This window comes from Syngnathus scovelli, chromosome 10, assembly GCF_024217435.2.
Source record: "Syngnathus scovelli strain Florida chromosome 10, RoL_Ssco_1.2, whole genome shotgun sequence".
Classification (NCBI taxonomy): Eukaryota; Metazoa; Chordata; class Actinopteri; order Syngnathiformes; family Syngnathidae; genus Syngnathus; species Syngnathus scovelli.
Window position 1 is genome coordinate 4,957,679 of NC_090856.1, and position 19,198 is coordinate 4,976,876.

The 19,198-nt window shown below is 45.5% G+C and overlaps 2 protein-coding genes across 7 annotated transcripts; both read left to right on the top strand.

Moving 5' to 3' along the window:
• The first annotated feature begins 111 nt into the window (after positions 1 to 111).
• Positions 112 to 1,929, top strand: LOC125967315 (cytochrome b-c1 complex subunit 10). The gene is made up of 3 exons (XM_049718308.2): positions 112 to 225; positions 1,091 to 1,230; positions 1,763 to 1,929. The coding sequence occupies exons 1-2, from the start codon at positions 161 to 163 to the stop codon at positions 1,209 to 1,211; spliced, it is 186 nt and encodes a 61-aa protein (XP_049574265.1). The 5' UTR covers positions 112 to 160; the 3' UTR covers positions 1,212 to 1,230; positions 1,763 to 1,929.
• Positions 1,930 to 2,059: 130 nt separating this feature from the next.
• mbd3b (methyl-CpG binding domain protein 3b) lies at positions 2,060 to 6,868 on the top strand. Of its 6 annotated transcripts, none has more exons than XM_049718259.2 (7): positions 2,187 to 2,215; positions 4,030 to 4,098; positions 4,744 to 4,903; positions 5,028 to 5,165; positions 5,239 to 5,329; positions 5,466 to 5,643; positions 5,726 to 6,868. In XM_049718259.2, exons 1-7 carry the CDS (start codon positions 2,202 to 2,204, stop codon positions 5,877 to 5,879), a joined length of 804 nt encoding a protein of 267 aa, XP_049574216.1. In that variant the 5' UTR covers positions 2,187 to 2,201; the 3' UTR covers positions 5,880 to 6,868. The 6 variants fall into 6 exon arrangements, with proteins under 6 accessions (XP_049574251.1, XP_049574216.1, XP_049574231.1 ...); XM_049718274.2 differs by having other exon boundaries at positions 4,030 to 4,059; XM_049718266.2 differs by having other exon boundaries at positions 4,033 to 4,098.
• The last annotated feature ends 12,330 nt before the right edge of the window (positions 6,869 to 19,198 follow it).

Genomic DNA, 19,198 nt, shown 5'->3' on the forward strand with positions numbered 1-19,198 from the left:
CAGAATATTTGGAAATGGGGAAAGAAGTGTTAAAAACCAGACGACCCGAAACGACCCCGAGCCAAGCAATTCTAAACAGGCACTTAAATAGGGCAGTCGTGGGTCCTTCCAAATCAGAGTAAACACTTCCGTCGAGTAGAGTAGTACAGGAGAGGTCAGGATGGTCCTCAACAACATACTCAATAAATTTGTCGGTGCTAAGTACGTCACGATTGCACGGACGTGGTACGTATAACTTATAACCGTATTGAACTTCCGCTTTGTACGTGATTATGTATATTTTTACGTCTGGTAAAGTGAAAACGCAAACGTGAACACGACTGTGTCCTTCTACGTGACCCATTGCTGCACACAAGCTAACTTAGCTTAGCTTAGCTTCCCTGTTTATATTCGCAATGATTTAGCCTGCTTGGCTAATTTTGAAATATCTATCATTAGAATAGAAGCAAACTATTATTTGACATTTAAAGTGAGATGCTGTTAAAGTATGTGAATTAATACTATCTTGCTAGGTTATTGGAGAATGAATACTGTGCTTTTAAAACGATTTTATTATCAATCTGTTAAGCCTAAAAGCTTATTTTTCGTTCTGCATTTCTCAGCGCATGTCTAAAAGATCTATCCTTTAATAAGAAAAGGTTTGAGCGATTAAAAATAACCGCATATTGATTGTTTTCCCACTGCTCTTGTGCATAAAAATTATCGTTCTAGGATGAAAGAGAACTACTGAAGAAAAAATAACATTAAGTGCAAGATCTTGTTTTGTGCATTGTTTTCACACACTAAAAATACTCAAAATGTCAATATTGAGCTCCTATGATTGTTCTGCCTGTTATACAAAATCTGCCTGAAAGTATTAGGCTAACGTGGTGTAGTATAAGACTGTGCTGATGCAACCAAGCCACCCTTCAATGTTCTACAAATAATCCTGATTAACCTCCAATATACATTTTCTTTGAAAAACAGGCGTTTGACCCTTTCAATAAACCATTCCCAAAGAGTTTGGAAAAATATTAGGGGTGAAGGAGCTGTGGGTGGTTATGGCCATAATCATATCAACCTTTTCTTCTTGATTGTTTTCTTCATGCAGGATACCCAATTTGGCGGGGTGGGGAACAGTGGGCGGTGTGGCGCTGGTTTACGTCACAGACTGGCGGCTCATCCTTGACTATGTGCCGTACATTAGAGGCAAATTCCCTAAGGATGACTGAAGACTTTTTCAATTCAATTGTAAGTATTTTATCAACATTACACATCTGTTGAAGCATTTGTAGGTCTTGTGCACTGCCACTGAAGTTTGTCAGGCCCATTTGTGTGTTGGTTGGCTGGGGTCAATAAACATGCCTCAAAACACCTCCAATAAATTCAATGCATCAAATGACTTGGCTGTTAATTTGGACTCCTTTTTCTGGTCTATAGAGCTATAAAAATATTGAATGGCACTTTAAGTACTCCCATGATTTAGCCTAACCGCCAGGTTTGTTATTCCTCGGAGGAATAAAAGAAAAAGATAGCGCATTAGCTAACAATGCAGCTAGCCTACAATCTTCAGTTTTCATAGAAGCCACTATGTTCCAAAACCTACACTTATTTTCCCCCCCCCACCTAAAGCACTGTATCGGGCAAAGTTGAAGACCATAGATGAATGGATGTTTATATTTGTATTTCTCAAATATATGTTTTGGCATAAAATCAAGTGTGACAGTTTATGTGGAGTTGTATATGTGTTCATGATCTGGTGTTGCTGATGTGTGTTTTACAGGAGTAGAGTGTATATACGTGAACTGGATGGACAAGAGTAAACGTGCTTCTACTTGGCCAATTACAAATCAAATGATGATGTCCATCCACTGACCTGTTGGGCTGTGTTCTGTATAATGAAAACGTTTTAATCCATAACTATTTAACGTGAATAAATCTGAAATATGCCATTGTGTGTCTGCATAGTTATTATGAAGCTCTGCTTCATGCATGGACAAAAAAACATGTCATTTATATACTTGCAATTTGACCGGCAGTCACGTACCTACCTGATAAGGGTTGCCCCCCCTCGCACTGCGCCCCCGACACAATAGTCACGTTATCACGCAGACGTCGAAATTTGCGTGAATAATTTCTCCAGCGGTAGAGGGGGAGGGGAGGGGACTGAGAGAGAAGGGATTTAATACAGCGAGAGGAACAAAACCCACTGTGTCTTCAAAATGGATAAAAACGAGTAAGTACATGACATTCAAGGCTTCCAAAACCTCCGTTACCGGTTTGCAATAGACTCGGTGTCGTTAAGCGTGCAAAATGTACCTTCAGTCAGACAGAAACGTCAGTAAATCGGAATGTTTATCATCGATACGGTGAATAGTGTTAGCGTTTTGCGTGTTCGTGTGTACAAGTAGCAATGCAACGGTGTGTTCGCTCACGTCTATGTAGCACCGTTGCAATGTCGCTATTAACAAAGGTGATCTTTTTTCGTGTTTGCAATTGACGTCGACATTGTACCATTTTGACAGTTCTGCATGTTAACCGTGCACAGTAAATCCTCTACCCCCCACCCCACCCTCCCCAAACAGCGTCTGTAAACGCGTTAATGCACGATGTGTTTTTGCACCGTAAAATTTGAAACATACCGCTTGCGTTCGATGGAAAATACGCTTTGTTCATTCATAATATGAGGGGAGGAAACGAGAGTGGCAACGGTCGGCATTGTAGTCAAATGGCTCTCCGATTTCATGTAACTGACGTGAAACGTGAGAGCTAAGGTAAAGCACGGTGATCTTTCACAACACTTGTTTCATTTAATTGACCTGAAACGTCAAGCTGTTTTGCACCTTCACTGTGAATATTTACGACTATTTTGAGCAGTAGACATAATTAATGTTGCTTTCAGTTAACATTGTTGCTACCTGACACCATCGTCAAGGTAAACAACGGTAATTGTACAATTTCCGTATTTCTTTTCAAAATAAAAATGACGCGTTACGAAATTTTAAATGACTAGTATTATCGTTTTTAATAACTGTGAACTACACGTGTGGAGTAAGAAACTCGATACACAATATTACAAGTATTAAGGATACAGTGTAGACTGTGATGATGTTGACTCAAAGTGGACAAAATACTTTTTGCGATATTTTTGTTTGGTGGTGTTATTTCTAATGCAAATTAATTGCCTTGACTAAGAATTGCAGATATCAAATCTGTCAGAAGAATATGTAAGAAATGTCAGAAAAATAAATGAATCTCACATAGTGTTACACTTTTTGTGCAAAACGATGGTGAACATTATTGCTTATTTATTTATTTATTTATTTATTTAATCAATTTTTCTTCTTCCAGTCTAGCTTTTGTTTTCAATACGTGCTTTTATTTCGAAATTGGTTATATTAACTTTTTTCATTTTCCTCTTTCCTCTTGGAGCGGGGAAATCCTTGGCTCAGCTTGTGTTCTCGTTTCCCTCGCGGATGTAGCTCCTCACCGGGACCTGTGGCGAGTCGAGCGGGAGGGGGGTAGTGATGTGGCCGCGACGACCGCGGCGGAGCGATCTCCATGAGTACAAAGAGCACGGAGACGTTTAGCTTTCTAACTAGCCCGTGCGAGCTCGCGTTCCAGGTGGCGCGGCGCATGTTCGTGCTATGGTCGACGCTAAGCTAACAACCAAAACAAAACGATTTCTTTTAAGACTGCCATTTATACTAGTGCGCGAGAATGGAGAAGAAAAGGTGGGATTGCACTGCTCTCCCCAAAGGCTGGAAAATGGAAGAAGTGACCAGAAAGTCGGGTTTGTCCGCCGGGAAAAGCGACGTCTATTATTTTAGGTACCTATACGAACTGTGCTTCGACTTCTTAACTGTGTGCGTCAGCTTGTTCGCGGATGGATACACGCAGGACTATTTGTTTCTTGGGGGGGAGTCGAGGTGTAAAGTTGGGCTCAGTGGCTGAAAAGCCTAGCGACAGGCCTCTTGAGTTGACACCCCTTATCCCCCAAACCCTTCACCTGAAATGAACCAACAACGGCAGAATTGTGTTCTCCTTTAGCAGAGGAGACGAGCCAGATGAGGAACAGAGGCAAGAGAGGGGGGAGGCGGGTCGGTTGTATAGTCTGTGGTAGGCCCACCACCCTGTCGAACCTCTTCTGTTTTCTGTATTGTGTGATGCAAGACGCATTGTGTGTGCATGAGTGACGTGCACGGTCAGGTTCTATATACATTCCTAATTCTCATGTTCAACATACGAGGTGTATGAGAAAGGTTCCAGGCTTAGTGTCCCAAAAGGTTGACGTAGTTGAACTAAAAGTTTCTACAACCCCCCCGGGAATCTTTTCTAGTTTTCTCCTGGAACTCCTGGAAGGATTCTTATGAGATACCCCACAGAACAAGCTGTCTTTATAGTTGATCATTCAGCAAGAACTCATGATTGAAGTCAAGGTTCTTGATAGAGCTTTTGAAACGCCAGTCCTGGAACCTTTCTGACACACTGTGTACATCGTAAGTTGTCGCTCCCACGCGTGGAGCCGCTATCAGTTCCATTTGACCCCCTAAAAACCGTGCAGTGGCCATTTAAATGACATGTTTGTAATGCATTGTGAGTTCAGGGTTTCAAATCCATTCATTCAAATGTTTACGTGCTTGTTGCATGTTGCCGTCGTGTGCCTGTCCGTCAGCCGCTTCCCGCCTTTGAATGTTTAATATAAAGACATGGTGTCTTCTCAATGATCCTCACATATTTTTTCTTCCGTACCGCCTCGCGTAGTCCATCTGGCAAGAAGTTCCGAAGCAAGCCTCAGTTGGCCCGTTACCTCGGCAACCAGATGGACCTGAGCTCATTCGACTTCCGCACGGGGAAGATGCTGATGAGTAAGCTGAACAAGAACCGCCAGCGGATGCGCTACGATAACAACAACCAGAACAAGGTGAGGCAACTGAGGAGAAAATTCTCTATCTGACTTCAAATGTCAAAAAAATACAATGCAAGATTAGAAAGATAAGATATTGGATCATTTTTAACATGTATGATTTTCGGCTCACCGTTTTAAGGGTAAACCTGACCTGAACACATCGCTACCAGTCAGACAGACAGCCTCCATCTTTAAGCAGCCTGTCACCAAGGTTACCAACCATCCCAGTAACAAAGTCAAGACAGACCCACAGAAAGCTGTGGACCAACCTCGTCAGGTGAATGTCTTTTCCAAGACTGGATTCACATTTAGCGTGGGCTAGTTCACCTACATGTTTTGTGTTTTTCTAGCTATTTTGGGAGAAGAAGCTAAGCGGTCTGAGTGCATACGACATCGCAGAAGAGTTGGTGAAAACCATGGAGCTGCCGAAAGGTCTTCAAGGTATGTGGCTTGTTCACTTTCTGTCATGACCCAGGGGACTTTTGGAGCGAGAAGCTGGGTGAACTAAAAAGTTGAATGGCTATAAAAAGCATGCATCGAGACCCTTTCCCTACTCATGCCCTGCTGCTTGTGTCAGGTGTGGGTCCAGGCTGCACAGACAAGACGCTTCTGTCGGCCATCGCCAGCGCGCTTCACACCAGCGCCGCCCCCATCACCGGGCAGCTATCAGCCGCTGTCGAGAAGAACCCGGGCGTGTGGCTTAACACCACGCAGCCGCTCTGTAAGGCCTTCATCGTCACCGATGAGGACATTAGGTGAGCGTTTGTCATCATTACACATTTTATAGGCTGCAAACACGTTTGGCTTGACTTGTGTCCGTGTGTTGTTAACTCCTAGGAAGCAGGAGGAGTTGGTGTACAGCGTGAGGAAACGCCTGGAGGAGGCGCTCATGGCTGACATGTTGGCGCACGTAGAGGAGGCGGCGGCAGCCGGCGAGGGCGACGCCGTCAAGGACGAAGGCAACGGCAGCGAAGACATGGAGAGCGTATAACGCAGGTGCTGCCAACCCAGACGGCAACTATTATCCTTTTCCCCAGGTCTTCATCCTCTTCGCAAACATTGGACAAGCCTTTCCTGCCATCTCTGGCCACATGCAAGCAGATTGACTGAACTGCAGTGTCCGTTATGGCCACTGGATGGCAGCAACATGGCAAATTCTCCCCGAACCCAAAACAGGAAGAGACCTAATCCAGAATTTTTTTTGGGTCACACATGCACACATTCACACCGTTGTATGCGAGAATCGAACTCACGGTGTCGACACACAAGACAGGAAAGTGTACCCCTACACTTTTCACCGAAATGTCCCATTGTTGGATAAAATGAACATTTTTCATCAAGCCATTCATTTTTTTTTTGACAATCCCGTCAAGGAAATATTTGGGTGCTTACTCATTTTTTTTAGATGGATGTGAAGGCCATAAATATTTTGCATCTTAAATTTTAAGCATTCCCTCTGTGCACCACAGAATGAGGTACTGGTTAACTAAACTGGCACGCTCGGCGTTAGTGTCATCCTGGTGGTACGTGGCCCGTATACCTTCTGTTCATTATATATTTAATTCTGAAACACTAATAAAAAAATATGGTCAACCTTTTTTAAAAAAAAAAATTGGAGCACCATTTTTAATGTCCTCCCCAACAAATCAACAAAATATGTGGAGTTATCTGGGAAGAGCTTAGATGTTCACAAAAATCTCCTCAGCCTCATTGCAACATATCGTCGATTCACTCATAATTGTATTACATTTGTGGAATGTCTTCAAACACGTACATGTAAGGGGCTCGTTCAGAAATTCACACAGACAACAATGCACAACAATTGTGACATGCTGAAGTTGCTGGTGTGATTCCAGCTCTAGCCTTGATTTTCTCATTTGTTGTACGGAACGTTTAGTAAGAAAACGTCTGTCAATAATTTGATTTTAATGCTTTATTTCTACAACAAATAGAATACAACCAACAATTTTCAGGGCCAAAGCAGTCATCATGACTGGCCAACGGGTGGCGCTAGTGTTTAAAGTGCTGTTCAACAAGCAGAAGAAGGTTGGCTTGGATGGGTGGACGTGACGTCAGAGCTGCAGGTAAATTGGAGAGGGGGGGGGGACGAGAGGAGTCATCACAAGAGCAAGTGTTTGCTTGTTTATATTTAAATTTGGTGTATCAATTTTAAAAGTAAAATCAAATAAGTCGTGTTTCTTTCTTTTAATATCTGCGTCCAATTTGAAATATCCAAACACCAAAAGCGACACGGAGCACGGACTCACCTGCTAGATATTGACGTAGCAAGTAGTGATGTGCATTCCAGTTCTTTCAAGTGAACTGAATCTTTAGAATCAGTTCACTCAAAAGATTTGTTCAAACGAATCATTCGACGAATTAGGGCAGGGGTGTCCAAGTCCAGTCCTCGAGGGCCGTATTCCTCCATGTTTTCCAAGTTTCCCTCGTTAAACACACCTGATTCAATGATCAGGCTCCTGCAGAACGTGAGGATGAACTGATCATTTGAATCAGGTGTGTTTAACAAGGGAAACTTGGAAAACATGTAGGAATGCGGCCCACGAGGACTGGACTTGGACACCCCTGCCTTACACTGAGTGCCAAAAGTCCCAATGATCATGAGCAGCAGGGGGGGCCCCATTTCAACCCCTTACACTGAGTGCCAAGCAGGGAAGAAATGGGTACCATTGTTATAGTCACTGGTATGACTCGGCAGGGGTTTGAACCCACCACCTCCCAATCTCAGGGCGGACACTCTCCTCTCAGGCCACTGAGCTGGTAAACACTTGTATCGTAGTATAACACTTATAGTCGTTTTTAAATAACGTGTACGCCTAAATATTGTTATCCAATATATCTACTGCAATTTCACATTAGATTGCTGGTTTGAAATTTGCTTTTAATATTATTATTTTTAATAAACATTTATGTTAAAACTTGTCTGGTGTTTCATTCCTTGTTTCTTTATTCGCCAATTAAAACATAAAAATCAGACATTTGGTTAACTGCTTTATATGACGATATGTGTAGGTACACCTTCAATAGGTACACTACAAAAGGTTTAATTTCGACCTAATTTAAAACTATTCTACTTGTTAATACCTACAAAATAACATATTCTAACCGGAGATTGCATTGACCTAATTTTCACATGGTCCTTGTTTACATTTTGGATTTGACACTGACAGCTGTCAAGTGCCACGTTAGGGCTCTTCTTGTGTAAGTTTAATTTATTATGAGTTTTCTTTTGTAAGTTTAACTTTGGGTACTTCGAAAGTGTCATTTTAAATTGTACTTTGCTAGGTGTTCGTGTACACAACGTGTTGTGATGACATCTGCTGTGGAGTCTCCACTGATCTCGTCTTCTTGTGAGCTGCTCCATAAAACCATACATGTTCCACGTACTGAGAGCAAGGCTTCCATAGGGTAGTGGTTAGTCCTCTGGGCTTTCGCCCCAGCGACCTGGGTTCGAATCTCAGTGCGACCCAAAAACTTTTAACTGATCTAGTCGCTTGTGAGCTGCTCCATAAAACCATACATGTTCCATGGCCTGAGAACAAGGCTTCCATAGGGTAGTGGTTAGTGCTCTGGGCTTTCACCCCAGCGACCTGAGTTCAAATCTCAGTGCGACCAAAACATTTTTCACTGATCTAGTCGCTTGTGAGCTGCTCCATAAAACCATACATGTTCCATGGCTTGAGAACAAGGCTTCCATAGGGTAGTGGTTAGTCCTCTGGGCTTTCACCCCAGCCACCTGGGTTCGAATCTCAGTGGGAGCCCAAAATATTTTAGCATAGAAAATTTGCAACACAGTTGCTCGTGTAACCATAAAACCATACATGTTCCATGTACTGAGAGCAAGGCTTCCATAGGGTAGTGGTTAGTCCTCTGGGCTTCCACCCCAGCGACCTGGGTTCGAATCTCAGTGTGACCAAAACATTTTTCACTGATCTAGTCGCTTGTGAGCTGCTCCATAAAACCATACATGTTCCATGGCCTGAGAACAAGGCTTCCATAGGGTAGTGGTTAGTGCTCTGGGCTTTCACCCTAACGACCTGGGTTCGAATCTCAGTGGGAGCCCAAAATATTTTAGCATAGAAAATGTGCAACACAGTTGCTCGTGTAACCATAAAACCATACATGTTCCATGTACTGAGAGCAAGGCTTCCATAGGGTAGTGGTTAGTCCTCTGGGCTTTCACCCCAGCGACCTGGGTTCGAATCTCAGTGCGACCCAAAAAATTTTAACTGATCTAGTCGCTTGTGAGCTGCTCCATAAAACCATACATGTTCCATGGCCTGAGAGCAAGGCTTCCATAGGGTAGTGGTTAGTGCTCTGGGCTGTCACCCCAGCGACCTGGGTTCGAATCTATGTGCGGCCCAAAAATTTTCACTCATCTAGTCTTCTTGTGAGCTGCTCCATAAAACCATACATGTTCCATGTACAGAGAGCAAGGCTTCCGTAGGGTAGTGGTTAGTCCTCTGGGCTTTCACCCCAGCGACCCGGGTTCGAATCTCAGTGCGGCCAAATACATTTTAACTGATCTAGTATTCTTGTGAGCTGGTCCATAAAACCATACATGTTCCATGGCCTGAGAGCAAGGCTTCCATAGGGTAGTGGTTAGTGCTTTCACCCCAGCGACCCGGGTTCGAATCTCAGTGGGACCAAAAATCATAGAAAATTTGCAACACAGTTGCTAGTGTAACCATATAACGATACACTTCCTTCGAGCTAGGGTTAGAGCTAAGGTTAGGGTTAGAGCTAGGCTTAGGGCTAGGGTTAGGGTAGGGTTAGAGCTAGGGTTAGGGTTAGGGTTAGAGTTAGTGCGAGGGTTAGGGTTAGAGTTAGTGCGAGGGTTAGAGCTAGGGTTAGGGTTAGAGTTAGTGCGAGGGTTAGGGTTGGGGTTAGAGCTAGGGTTAGAGCTAGGGTTAGAGCTAGGGTTAGGGTTGGGGTTAGAGCTAGGGTTAGGGTTAGAGCTAGGGTTAGGGTTAGGGCTAGGGTTAGGGCTAGGGCTAGGGTTAGCGGTAGGGTTAGGGTTAGAGTTAGAGTTAGGGTTAGGGTTGGGGTTAGGGTTGGGGTTAGAGCTAGGGTTAGGGTTAGAGCTAGGGTTAGAGTTAGGGTTGGGGTTAGAGCTAGGGTTAGAGCTAGGGTTAGAGCTAGGGTTAGGGTTTGAGCTAGGGTTAGGGCTAGGGTTAGGGTTAGAGCTAGGGTTAGAGTTAATGCGAGGGTTAGGGTTAGCGCGAGGGTTAGGGTTAGAGCTAGGGTTAGGGTTTGAGCTAGGGTTAGGGTTAGCGGTAGGGTTAGGGTTAGAGCTAGGCTTAGGGTTAGAGTTAGAGCTAGGGTTAAGGTTAGAGCTAGGGTTAGGATTAGAGAAGGTGCGAGGGTTAGGGTTAGAGCTAGGCTTAGGGTTAGGGTTAGAGTTAGAGCGAGGGTTAGGGTTAGAGCTAGGGTTAGAGGTAGGGTTAGAGGTAGGGTTAGGGTTAGAGTTAGGGTTAGGGTTGGGGTTAGAGCTAGGGTTAGAGCTAGGGTTAGGGTTAGAGCTAGGGTTAGAGCTAGGGTTAGGGTTAGAGTTAGTGCGAGGGTTAGGGTTAGAGCTAGGCTTAGGGTTAGGGTTAGAGCGAGGGTTAGGGTTAGAGCTAGGGTTAGGGTTTGAGCTAGGGTTAGGGTTAGCGGTAGGGTTAGGGTTAGAGCTAGGCTTAGGGTTAGAGTTAGAGCTAGGGTTAAGGTTAGAGCTAGGGTTAGGATTAGAGAAGGTGCGAGGGTTAGGGTTAGAGCTAGGCTTAGGGTTAGGGTTAGAGTTAGAGCGAGGGTTAGGGTTAGAGCTAGGGTTAGAGGTAGGGTTAGAGGTAGGGTTAGGGTTAGAGTTAGGGTTAGGGTTGGGGTTAGAGCTAGGGTTAGAGCTAGGGTTAGGGTTAGAGCTAGGGTTAGAGCTAGGGTTAGGGTTAGAGTTAGTGCGAGGGTTAGGGTTAGAGCTAGGCTTAGGGTTAGGGTTAGAGCGAGGGTTAGGGTTAGAGCTAGGGTTAGAGGTAGGGTTAGAGGTAGGGTTAGGGTTAGAGTTAGGGTTAGGGTTGGGGTTAGAGCTAGGGTTAGGGTTAGGGTTAGAGCTAGGGTTAGGGTTTGAGCTAGGGTTAGGGCTAGGGTTAGGGTTAGAGTTAGAGCTAGGGTTAGAGTTAGTGCGAGGGTTAGGGTTAGAGCTAGGGTTAGGGTTAGAGCTAGGGTTAGGGTTAGAGTTAGTGCGAGGGTTAGGGTTGGGGTTAGAGCTAGGGTTAGGGTTATAGCTAGGGTTAGAGCTAGGGTTAGGGTTGGGGTTAGAGCTAGGGTTAGGGTTAGAGCTAGGGTTAGGGTTTAAGCTAGGGTTAGGGCTAGGGTTAGGGCTAGGGCTAGGGTTAGCGGTAGGGTTAGGGTTGGGGTTAGAGCTAGGGTTAGGGTTAGGGTTAGAGTTAGGGTTGGGGTTAGAGCTAGGGTTAGAGCTAGGGTTAGGGTTAGAGCTAGGGTTAGGGTTTGAGCTAGGGCTAGGGCTAGGGTTAGGGTTAGAGTTAGAGCTAGGGTTAGAGTTAGTGCGAGGGTTAGGGTTAGAGCGAGGGTTAGGGTTAGAGCTAGGGTTAGAGCTAGGGTTAGGGTTTGAGCTAGGGTTAGGGCTAGGGTTAGCGGTAGGGTTAGGGTTAGAGCTAGGCTTAGGGTTAGGGTTAGAGTTAGAGCTAGGGTTAGGGTTAGAGTTAGTGCGAGGGTTAGGGTTCGAGCTAGGCTTAGGGTTAGAGTTAGAGCGAGGGTTAGGGTTAGAGCTAGGGATAGAGGTAGGGTTAGAGGTAGAGTTAGGGTTGGGGTTAGAGCTAGGGTTAGAGCTAGGGTTAGGGTTAGAGCTAGGCTTAGGGTTAGGGTTAGAGCGAGGGTTAGGGTTAGAGCTAGGGTTAGGGTTAGAGTTAGAGCGAGGGTTAGGGTTAGAGCTAGGGTTAGGGTTAGAGTTAGTGCGAGGGTTAGGGTTAGAGCTAGGGTTAGGGTTAGAGTTAGAGCGAGGGTTAGGGTTTGAGCTAGGGTTAGAGCTAGGGTTAGGGTTAGAGTTAGAGCTAGGGTTAGCGGTAGGGTTAGGGTTAGAGTTAGAGCTAGGGTTAGAGTTAGTGCGAGGGTTAGGGTTAGAGCTAGGATTAGGGTTAGAGCTAGGCTTAGGGTTAGGTTTAGAGTTAGAGCGAGGGTTAGAGCTAGGGTTAGGGTTAGAGTTAGAGCTAGGGTTAGAATTAGAGTGAGGGTTAGGGTTAGAGCTAGGGTTAGGGTTAGAATAAGGGTTAGGGTTAGGGTTAGAGCTAGGGTTAGGGTTAGGGTTAGAGTTATTGCGAGGGTTAGGGTTAGAGCTAGGCTTAGGGTTAGGGTTAGAGTTAGAGCTAGGGTTAGAGCTAGGGTTAGGGTTAGAGTTAGTGCGAGGGTTAGGGTTAGAGCTAGGGTCAGGGTTAGAGCGAGGGTTAGGGTTTGAGCTAGGGTTAGAGCTAGGGTTAGGGTTAGAGTTAGAGCTAGGGTTAGCGGTAGGGTTAGGGTTAGAGTTAGAGCTAGGGTTAGAGTTAGTGCGAGGGTTAGGGTTAGAGCTAGGGTTAGAGCTAGGGTTAGAGCTAGGGTTAGGGCTAGGGTTAGCGGTAGGGTTAGGGTTAGAGCTAGGCTTAGGGTTAGGGTTAGAGTTAGAGCTAGGGTTAGGGTTAGAGCTAGGGTTAGGGTTAGAGTTAGTGCGAGGGTTAGGGTTCGAGCTAGGCTTAGGGTTAGGGTTAGAGTTAGAGCGAGGGTTAGGGTTAGAGCTAGGGTTAGAGGTAGGGTTAGAGGTAGAGTTAGGGTTGGGGTTAGAGCTAGGGTTAGAGCTAGGGTTAGGGTTAGAGCTAGGCTTAGGGTTAGGGTTAGAGCGAGGGTTAGGGTTAGAGCTAGGGTTAGGGTTAGAGTTAGAGCGAGGGTTAGGGTTAGAGCTAGGGTTAGGGTTAGAGTTAGTGCGAGGGTTAGGGTTAGAGCTAGGGTTAGGGTTAGAGTTAGAGCGAGGGTTAGGGTTTGAGCTAGGGTTAGAACTAGGGTTAGGGTTAGAGTTAGAGCTAGGGTTAGCGGTAGGGTTAGGGTTAGAGTTAGAGCTAGGGTTAGAGTTAGTGCGAGGGTTAGGGTTAGAGCTAGGATTAGGGTTAGAGCTAGGCTTAGGGTTAGGTTTAGAGTTAGAGCGAGGGTTAGGGTTAGAGCTAGGGTTAGGGTTAGAGTTAGAGCTAGGGTTAGAATTAGAGTGAGGGTTAGGGTTAGAGCTAGGGTTAGGGTTAGAACTAGGGTTAGGGTTAGGGTTAGAGCTAGGGTTAGGGTTAGGGTTAGAGTTATTGCGAGGGTTAGGGTTAGAGCTAGGCTTAGGGTTAGGGTTAGAGTTAGAGCTAGGGTTAGAGCTAGGGTTAGGGTTAGAGTTAGTGCGAGGGTTAGGGTTAGAGCTAGGGTTAGGGTTAGAGTTAGAGCGAGGGTTAGGGTTTGAGCTAGGGTTAGAGCTAGGGTTAGGGTTAGAGCTCGTTTTTTTTTTTTAAAAAAACCTACCATACACGGTAGTTTTTTTTTTAAACTACCATTTAATGGTAGTTTTTTTTTAAACTACCGTGTATGGTAGTTTTTTTTTTTCAAAAAAATCTACCATACACGGTAGTTTTTTTTTTAAACTACCATTTAATGGTAGTTTTTTTTTAAACTACCGTGTATGGTAGTTTTTTTTTTTTCAAAAAAAGGAAAAAAAAAAAAACGCTTTTTTTGAAAAAAAAACTACCATAAATGGTAGTTTAAAAAAAAACTACCGTGTATGGTAGTTTTTAAAAAAAAAAAAAAAAAAAAAAAACATACACGGTAGTTTTTTTTTAAACTACCGTGTATGGTAGTTTAAAAAAAAAAAAAAAAAACTACCATACACGGTAGTTTAAAAAAAAACTACCATTAAATGGTAGTTTAAAAAAAAAAACTACCGTGTATGGTAGGTTTTCTTTTTTGAAAAAAAATAAAATAAAAAAACGAGCTCTAACCCTAACCCTAGCTCTAACCCTAACCCTAGCTCTAACTCTAGCCCTAACCCTAACCCTCACTCCAATTCTAACCCTAGCACTAACCCTAACCCTCGCTCTAACTCTAACCCTAACCCTAGCTCTAACCCTCGCACTAACTCTAACCCTAACCCTAGCTCTAACCCTAACCCTAGCTCTAACTCTAACCCTAACCCTAGCTCTAACCCTACCGCTAACCCTAGCCCTAACCCTAGCTCAAACCCGAACCCTAGCTCTAACCCTAGCTCTAACCCTAACCCTAGCTCTAACCCTAACCCTACCTCTAACCCTACCTCTAACCCTCGCACTAACTCAAACCCTAACCCTAGCTCTAACCCTAGCTCTAACCCCAACCCTAACCCTACCTCTAACCCTACCTCTAACCCTAGCTCTAACCCTAACCCTCGCTCTAACTTTAACCCTAACCCTAAGCCTAGCTCGAACCCTAACCCTCGCACTAACTCTAACCCTAACCCTAGCTCTAACCCTAACCCTAGCTCTAACTCTAACCCTAACCCTAAGCCTAGCTCTAACCCTAACCCTACCGCTAACCCTAGCCCTAACCCTAGCTCAAACCCTAACCCTAGCTCTAACCCTAACCCTAGCTCTAACCCTAACCCTCGCTCTAACCCTAACCCTCGCACTAACTCTAACCCTAGCTCTAACTCTAACCCTAACCCTAGCCCTAGCCCTAACCCTAGCTCAAACCCTAACCCTAGCTCTAACCCTAACCCTAGCTCTAACCCCAACCCTAACCCTAACTCTAACCCTAGCTCTAACCCTAACCCTAGCTCTAACCCCAACCCTAACCCCAACCCTAACCCTAACCCTAACCCTAACTCTAACTCTAACTCTAACTCTAACTCTAACCCTAACCCTAACCCTACCGCTAACCCTAGCCCTAGCCCTAACCCTAGCCCTAGCCCTAACCCTAGCTCAAACCCTAACCCTAGCTCTACCCTAGCTCTAACCCCAACCCTAGCTCTAACCCTAGCTCTAACCCCAACCCTAGCTCTAACCCCAACCCTAACCCTCGCACTAACTCTAACCCTAACCCTAGCTCTAACCCTCGCACTAACTCTAACCCTAACTCTAACTCTAACCCTAGCCCTAGCCCTAACACTAGCTCAAACCCTAACCCTAGCTCTAACCCTAACCCTAGCTCTAACCCTAGCTCTAACCCCAACCCTAATCCTAACTCTAACCCTAACCCTACCTCTAACCCTACCTCTAACCCTAGCTCTAACCCTAACCCTCGCTCTAACCCTAACCCTAAGCCTAGCTCTAACCCTAACCCTCGCACTAACTCTAACCCTAACCCTAGCTCTAACCCTAACCCTAGCTCTAACCCTAGCTCTAACCCCAACCCTAACCCTAACTCTAATCCTAACCCTACCTCTAACCCTACCTCTAACCCTAGCTCTAACCCTAACCCTCGCTCTAACTCTAACCCTAACCCTAAGCCTAGCTCTAACCCTAACCCTCGCACTAACTCTAACCCTAACCCTAGCTCTAACCCTAACCCTAGCTCTAACTCTAACCCTAACCCTAAGCCTAGCTGGAACCCTAACCCTACCGCTAACCCTAGCCCTAACCCTAGCTCAAACCCTAACCCTAGCTCTAACCCTAGCTCTAACCCTAACCCTCGCGCTAACCCTAACCCTCGCACTAACTCTAACCCTAGCTCTAACTCTAACCCTAACCCTAGCCCTAGCCCTAGCTCAAACCCTAACCCTAGCTCTAACCCTAACCCTAGCTCTAACCCTAGCTCTAACCCCAACCCTAACTCTAACCCTAACCCTAACCCTAACCCTAGCTCTAACCCCAACCCTAACCCCAACACTAACCCTAACTCTAACTCTAACTCTAAACCTAACCCTAACCCTACCGCTAACCCTAGCCCTAGCCCTAACCCTAGCCCTAACCCTAGCTTAAACCCTAACCCTAGCTCTAACCCTAACCCTAGCTCTAACCCCAACCCTAGCTCTAACCCTAGCTATAACCCTAACCCTCGCACTAACTCTAACCCTAGCTCTAACCCTAACCCTAGCTCTAACCCTAACCCTCGCACTAACTCTAACCCTAGCTCTAACTCTAACCCTAACCCTAGCCCTAACCCTAGCTCAAACCCTAACCCTAGCTCTAACCCTAACCCTAGCTCTAACCCCAACCCTAACCCTAACTCTAACCCTAACCCTACCTCTAACCCTACCTCTAACCCTAACCCTCGCTCTAACCCTAACCCTAAGCCTAGCTCTAACCCTAACCCTCGCACTAACTCTACCCCTAACCCTAACTCTAACCCTAACCCTAAGCCTAGCTCTAACCCTAACCCTACCGCTAACCCTAGCCCTAACCCTAGCTCAAACCCTAACCCTAGCTCTAACCCTAACCCTAGCTCTAACCCCAACCCTAACTCTAACCCTAGCTCTAACCCTAACCCTAGCTCTAACCCCAACCCTAACCCCAACCCTAACCCTAACTCTAACTCTAACTCTAACTCTAACTCTAACCCTAACCCTAAACCTACCGCTAACCCTAGCCCTAGCCCTAACCCTAGCCCTAGCCCTAACCCTAGCTCAAACCCTAACCCTAGCTCTAACCCTAACCCTAGCTCTAACCCTAGCTCTAACCCCAACCCTAACCCTAACTCTAACCCTAACCCTACCTCTAACCCTACCTCTAACCCCAGCTCTAACCCTAACCCTCGCTCTAACCCTAACCCTAAGCCTAGCTCTAACCCTAACCCTCGCACTAACTCTAACCCTAACCCTAGCTCTAACCCTAGCTCTAACCCTAACCCTAGCTCTAACCCTAGCTCTAACCCCAACCCTAACCCTAACTCTAACCCTAACCCTACCTCTAACCCTACCTCTAACCCCAGCTCTAACCCTAACCCTCGCTCTAACCCTAACCCTAAGCCTAGCTCTAACCCTAACCCTCGCACTAACTCTAACCCTAACCCTAGCTCTAACCCTAGCTCTAACCCTAACCCTAGCTCTAACCCTAGCTCTAACCCCAACCCTAACCCTAACTCTAACCCTAACCCTACCTCTAACCCTACCTCTAACCCTAGCTCTAACCCTAACCCTCGCTCTAACTCTAACCCTAACCCTAAGCCTAGCTCTAACCCTAACCCTCGCACCTTCTCTAATCCTAACCCTAGCTCTAACCTTAACCCTAACCCTAGCTCTAACCCTAACCCTAGCTCTAACCCTAGCTCTAACCCCAACCCTAACTCTAACCCTAGCTCTAACCCTAACCCTAGCTCTAACCCCAACCCTAACCCCAACCCTAACCCTAACTCTAACTCTAACCCTAACCCTACCGCTAACCCTAGCCCTAACCCTAGCCCTAACCCTAGCTCAAACCCTAACCCTAGCTCTAACCCTAACCCTAGCTCTAACCCCAACCCTAACCCTAGCTCTAACCCTAGCTCTAACCCTAGCTCTAACCCCAACCCTAACCCTCGCACTAACTCTAACCCTAACCCTAGCTCTAACCCTAACCCTAGCTCTAACCCTCGCACTAACTCTAACCCTAACCCTCGCACTAACTCTAACCCTAACCCTAACCCTAGCCCTAACCCTAGCCCTAAGCCTAGCCCTAAGCCTAGCTCTAACCCTAACCTTAGCTCTAACCCTAGCTCGAAGGAAGTGTATCGTTATATGGTTACACTAGCAACTGTGTAAATTTTCTATGATTTTTGGTCCCACTGAGATTCGAACCCGGGTCGCTGGGGTGAAAGCACTAACCACTACCCTATGGAAGCCTTGCTCTCAGGCCATGGAACATGTATGGTTTTATGGACCAGCTCACAAGAATACTAGATCAGTTAAAATGTATTTGGCCGCACTGAGATTCGAACCCAGGTCGCTGGGGTGAAAGCCTAGAGGACTAACCACTACCCTACGGAAGCCTTGCTCTCTGTACATTGAACATGTATGGTTTTATGGAGCAGCTCACAAGAAGACTAGATGAGTGAACATTTTTGGGTCGCACATAGATTCGAACCCAGGTCGCTGGGGTGACAGCCCAGAGCACTAACCACTACCCTATGGAAGCCTTGCTCTCAGGCCATTGAACATGTATGGTTTTATGGAGCAGCTCACAAGCGACTAGATCAGTTAAAAAATTTTTGGTCGCACTGAGATTCAAACCCAGGTCGCTGGGGTGAAAGCCCAGAGGACTAACCACTACCCTATGGAAGCCTTGCTCTCAGTACATGGAACATGTATGGTTTTATGGTTACACGAGCAACTGTGATGCAAATTTCTATGCTAAAATATTTTGGGCTCCCACTGAGATTCGAACCCAGGTGGCTGGGGTGAAAGCCCAGAGCACTAACCACTACCCTATGGAAGCCTTGTTCTCAAGCCATGGAACATGTATGGTTTTATGGAGCAGCTCACAAGCGACTAGATCACTGAAAAAATTTTTGGTCGCACTGAGATTTGAACTCAGGTCGCTGGGGTGAAAGCCCAGAGGACTAACCACTACCCTATGGAAGCCTTGCTCTCAATACATGGAACATGTATGGTTTTATGGTTATACGAGCAACTGTGTTGCAAATTTTCTATGCTAAAATATTTTGGGCCCCCACTGAGATTCGAACCCAGGTGGCTGGGGCGAAAGCCCAGAGCACTAACCACTACCCTATGGAAGCCTTGTTCTCAGGCCATGGAACATGTATGGTTTTATGGAGCAGCTCACAAGCGACTAGATCAGTTAAAAGTTTTTGGGTCGCACTGAGATTCGAACCCAGGTCGCTGGGGCGAAAGCCCAGAGGAGTAACCACTACCCTATGGAAGCCTTGCTCTCAGTACGTGGAACATGTATGGTTTTATGGAGCAGCTCACAAGAAGACGAGATCAGTGGAGACTCCACAGCAGATGTCATCACAACACGTTGTGTACACGAACACCTAGCAAAGTACAATTTAAAATGACACTTTCGAAGTACCCAAAGTTAAACTTACAAAAGAAAACTCATAATAAATTAAACTTACACAAGAAGAGCCCTAACGTGGCACTTGACAGCTGTCAGTGTCAAATCCAAAATGTAAACAAGGACCATGTGAAAATTAGGTCAATGCAATCTCCGGTTAGAATATGTTATTTTGTAGGTATTAACAAGTAGAATAGTTTTAAATTAGGTCGAAATTAAACCTTTTGTAGTGTACCTATTGAAGGTGTACCTACACATATCGTCATATAAAGCAGTTAACCAAATGTCTGATTTTTATGTTTTAATTGGCGAATAAAGAAACAAGGAATGAAACACCAGA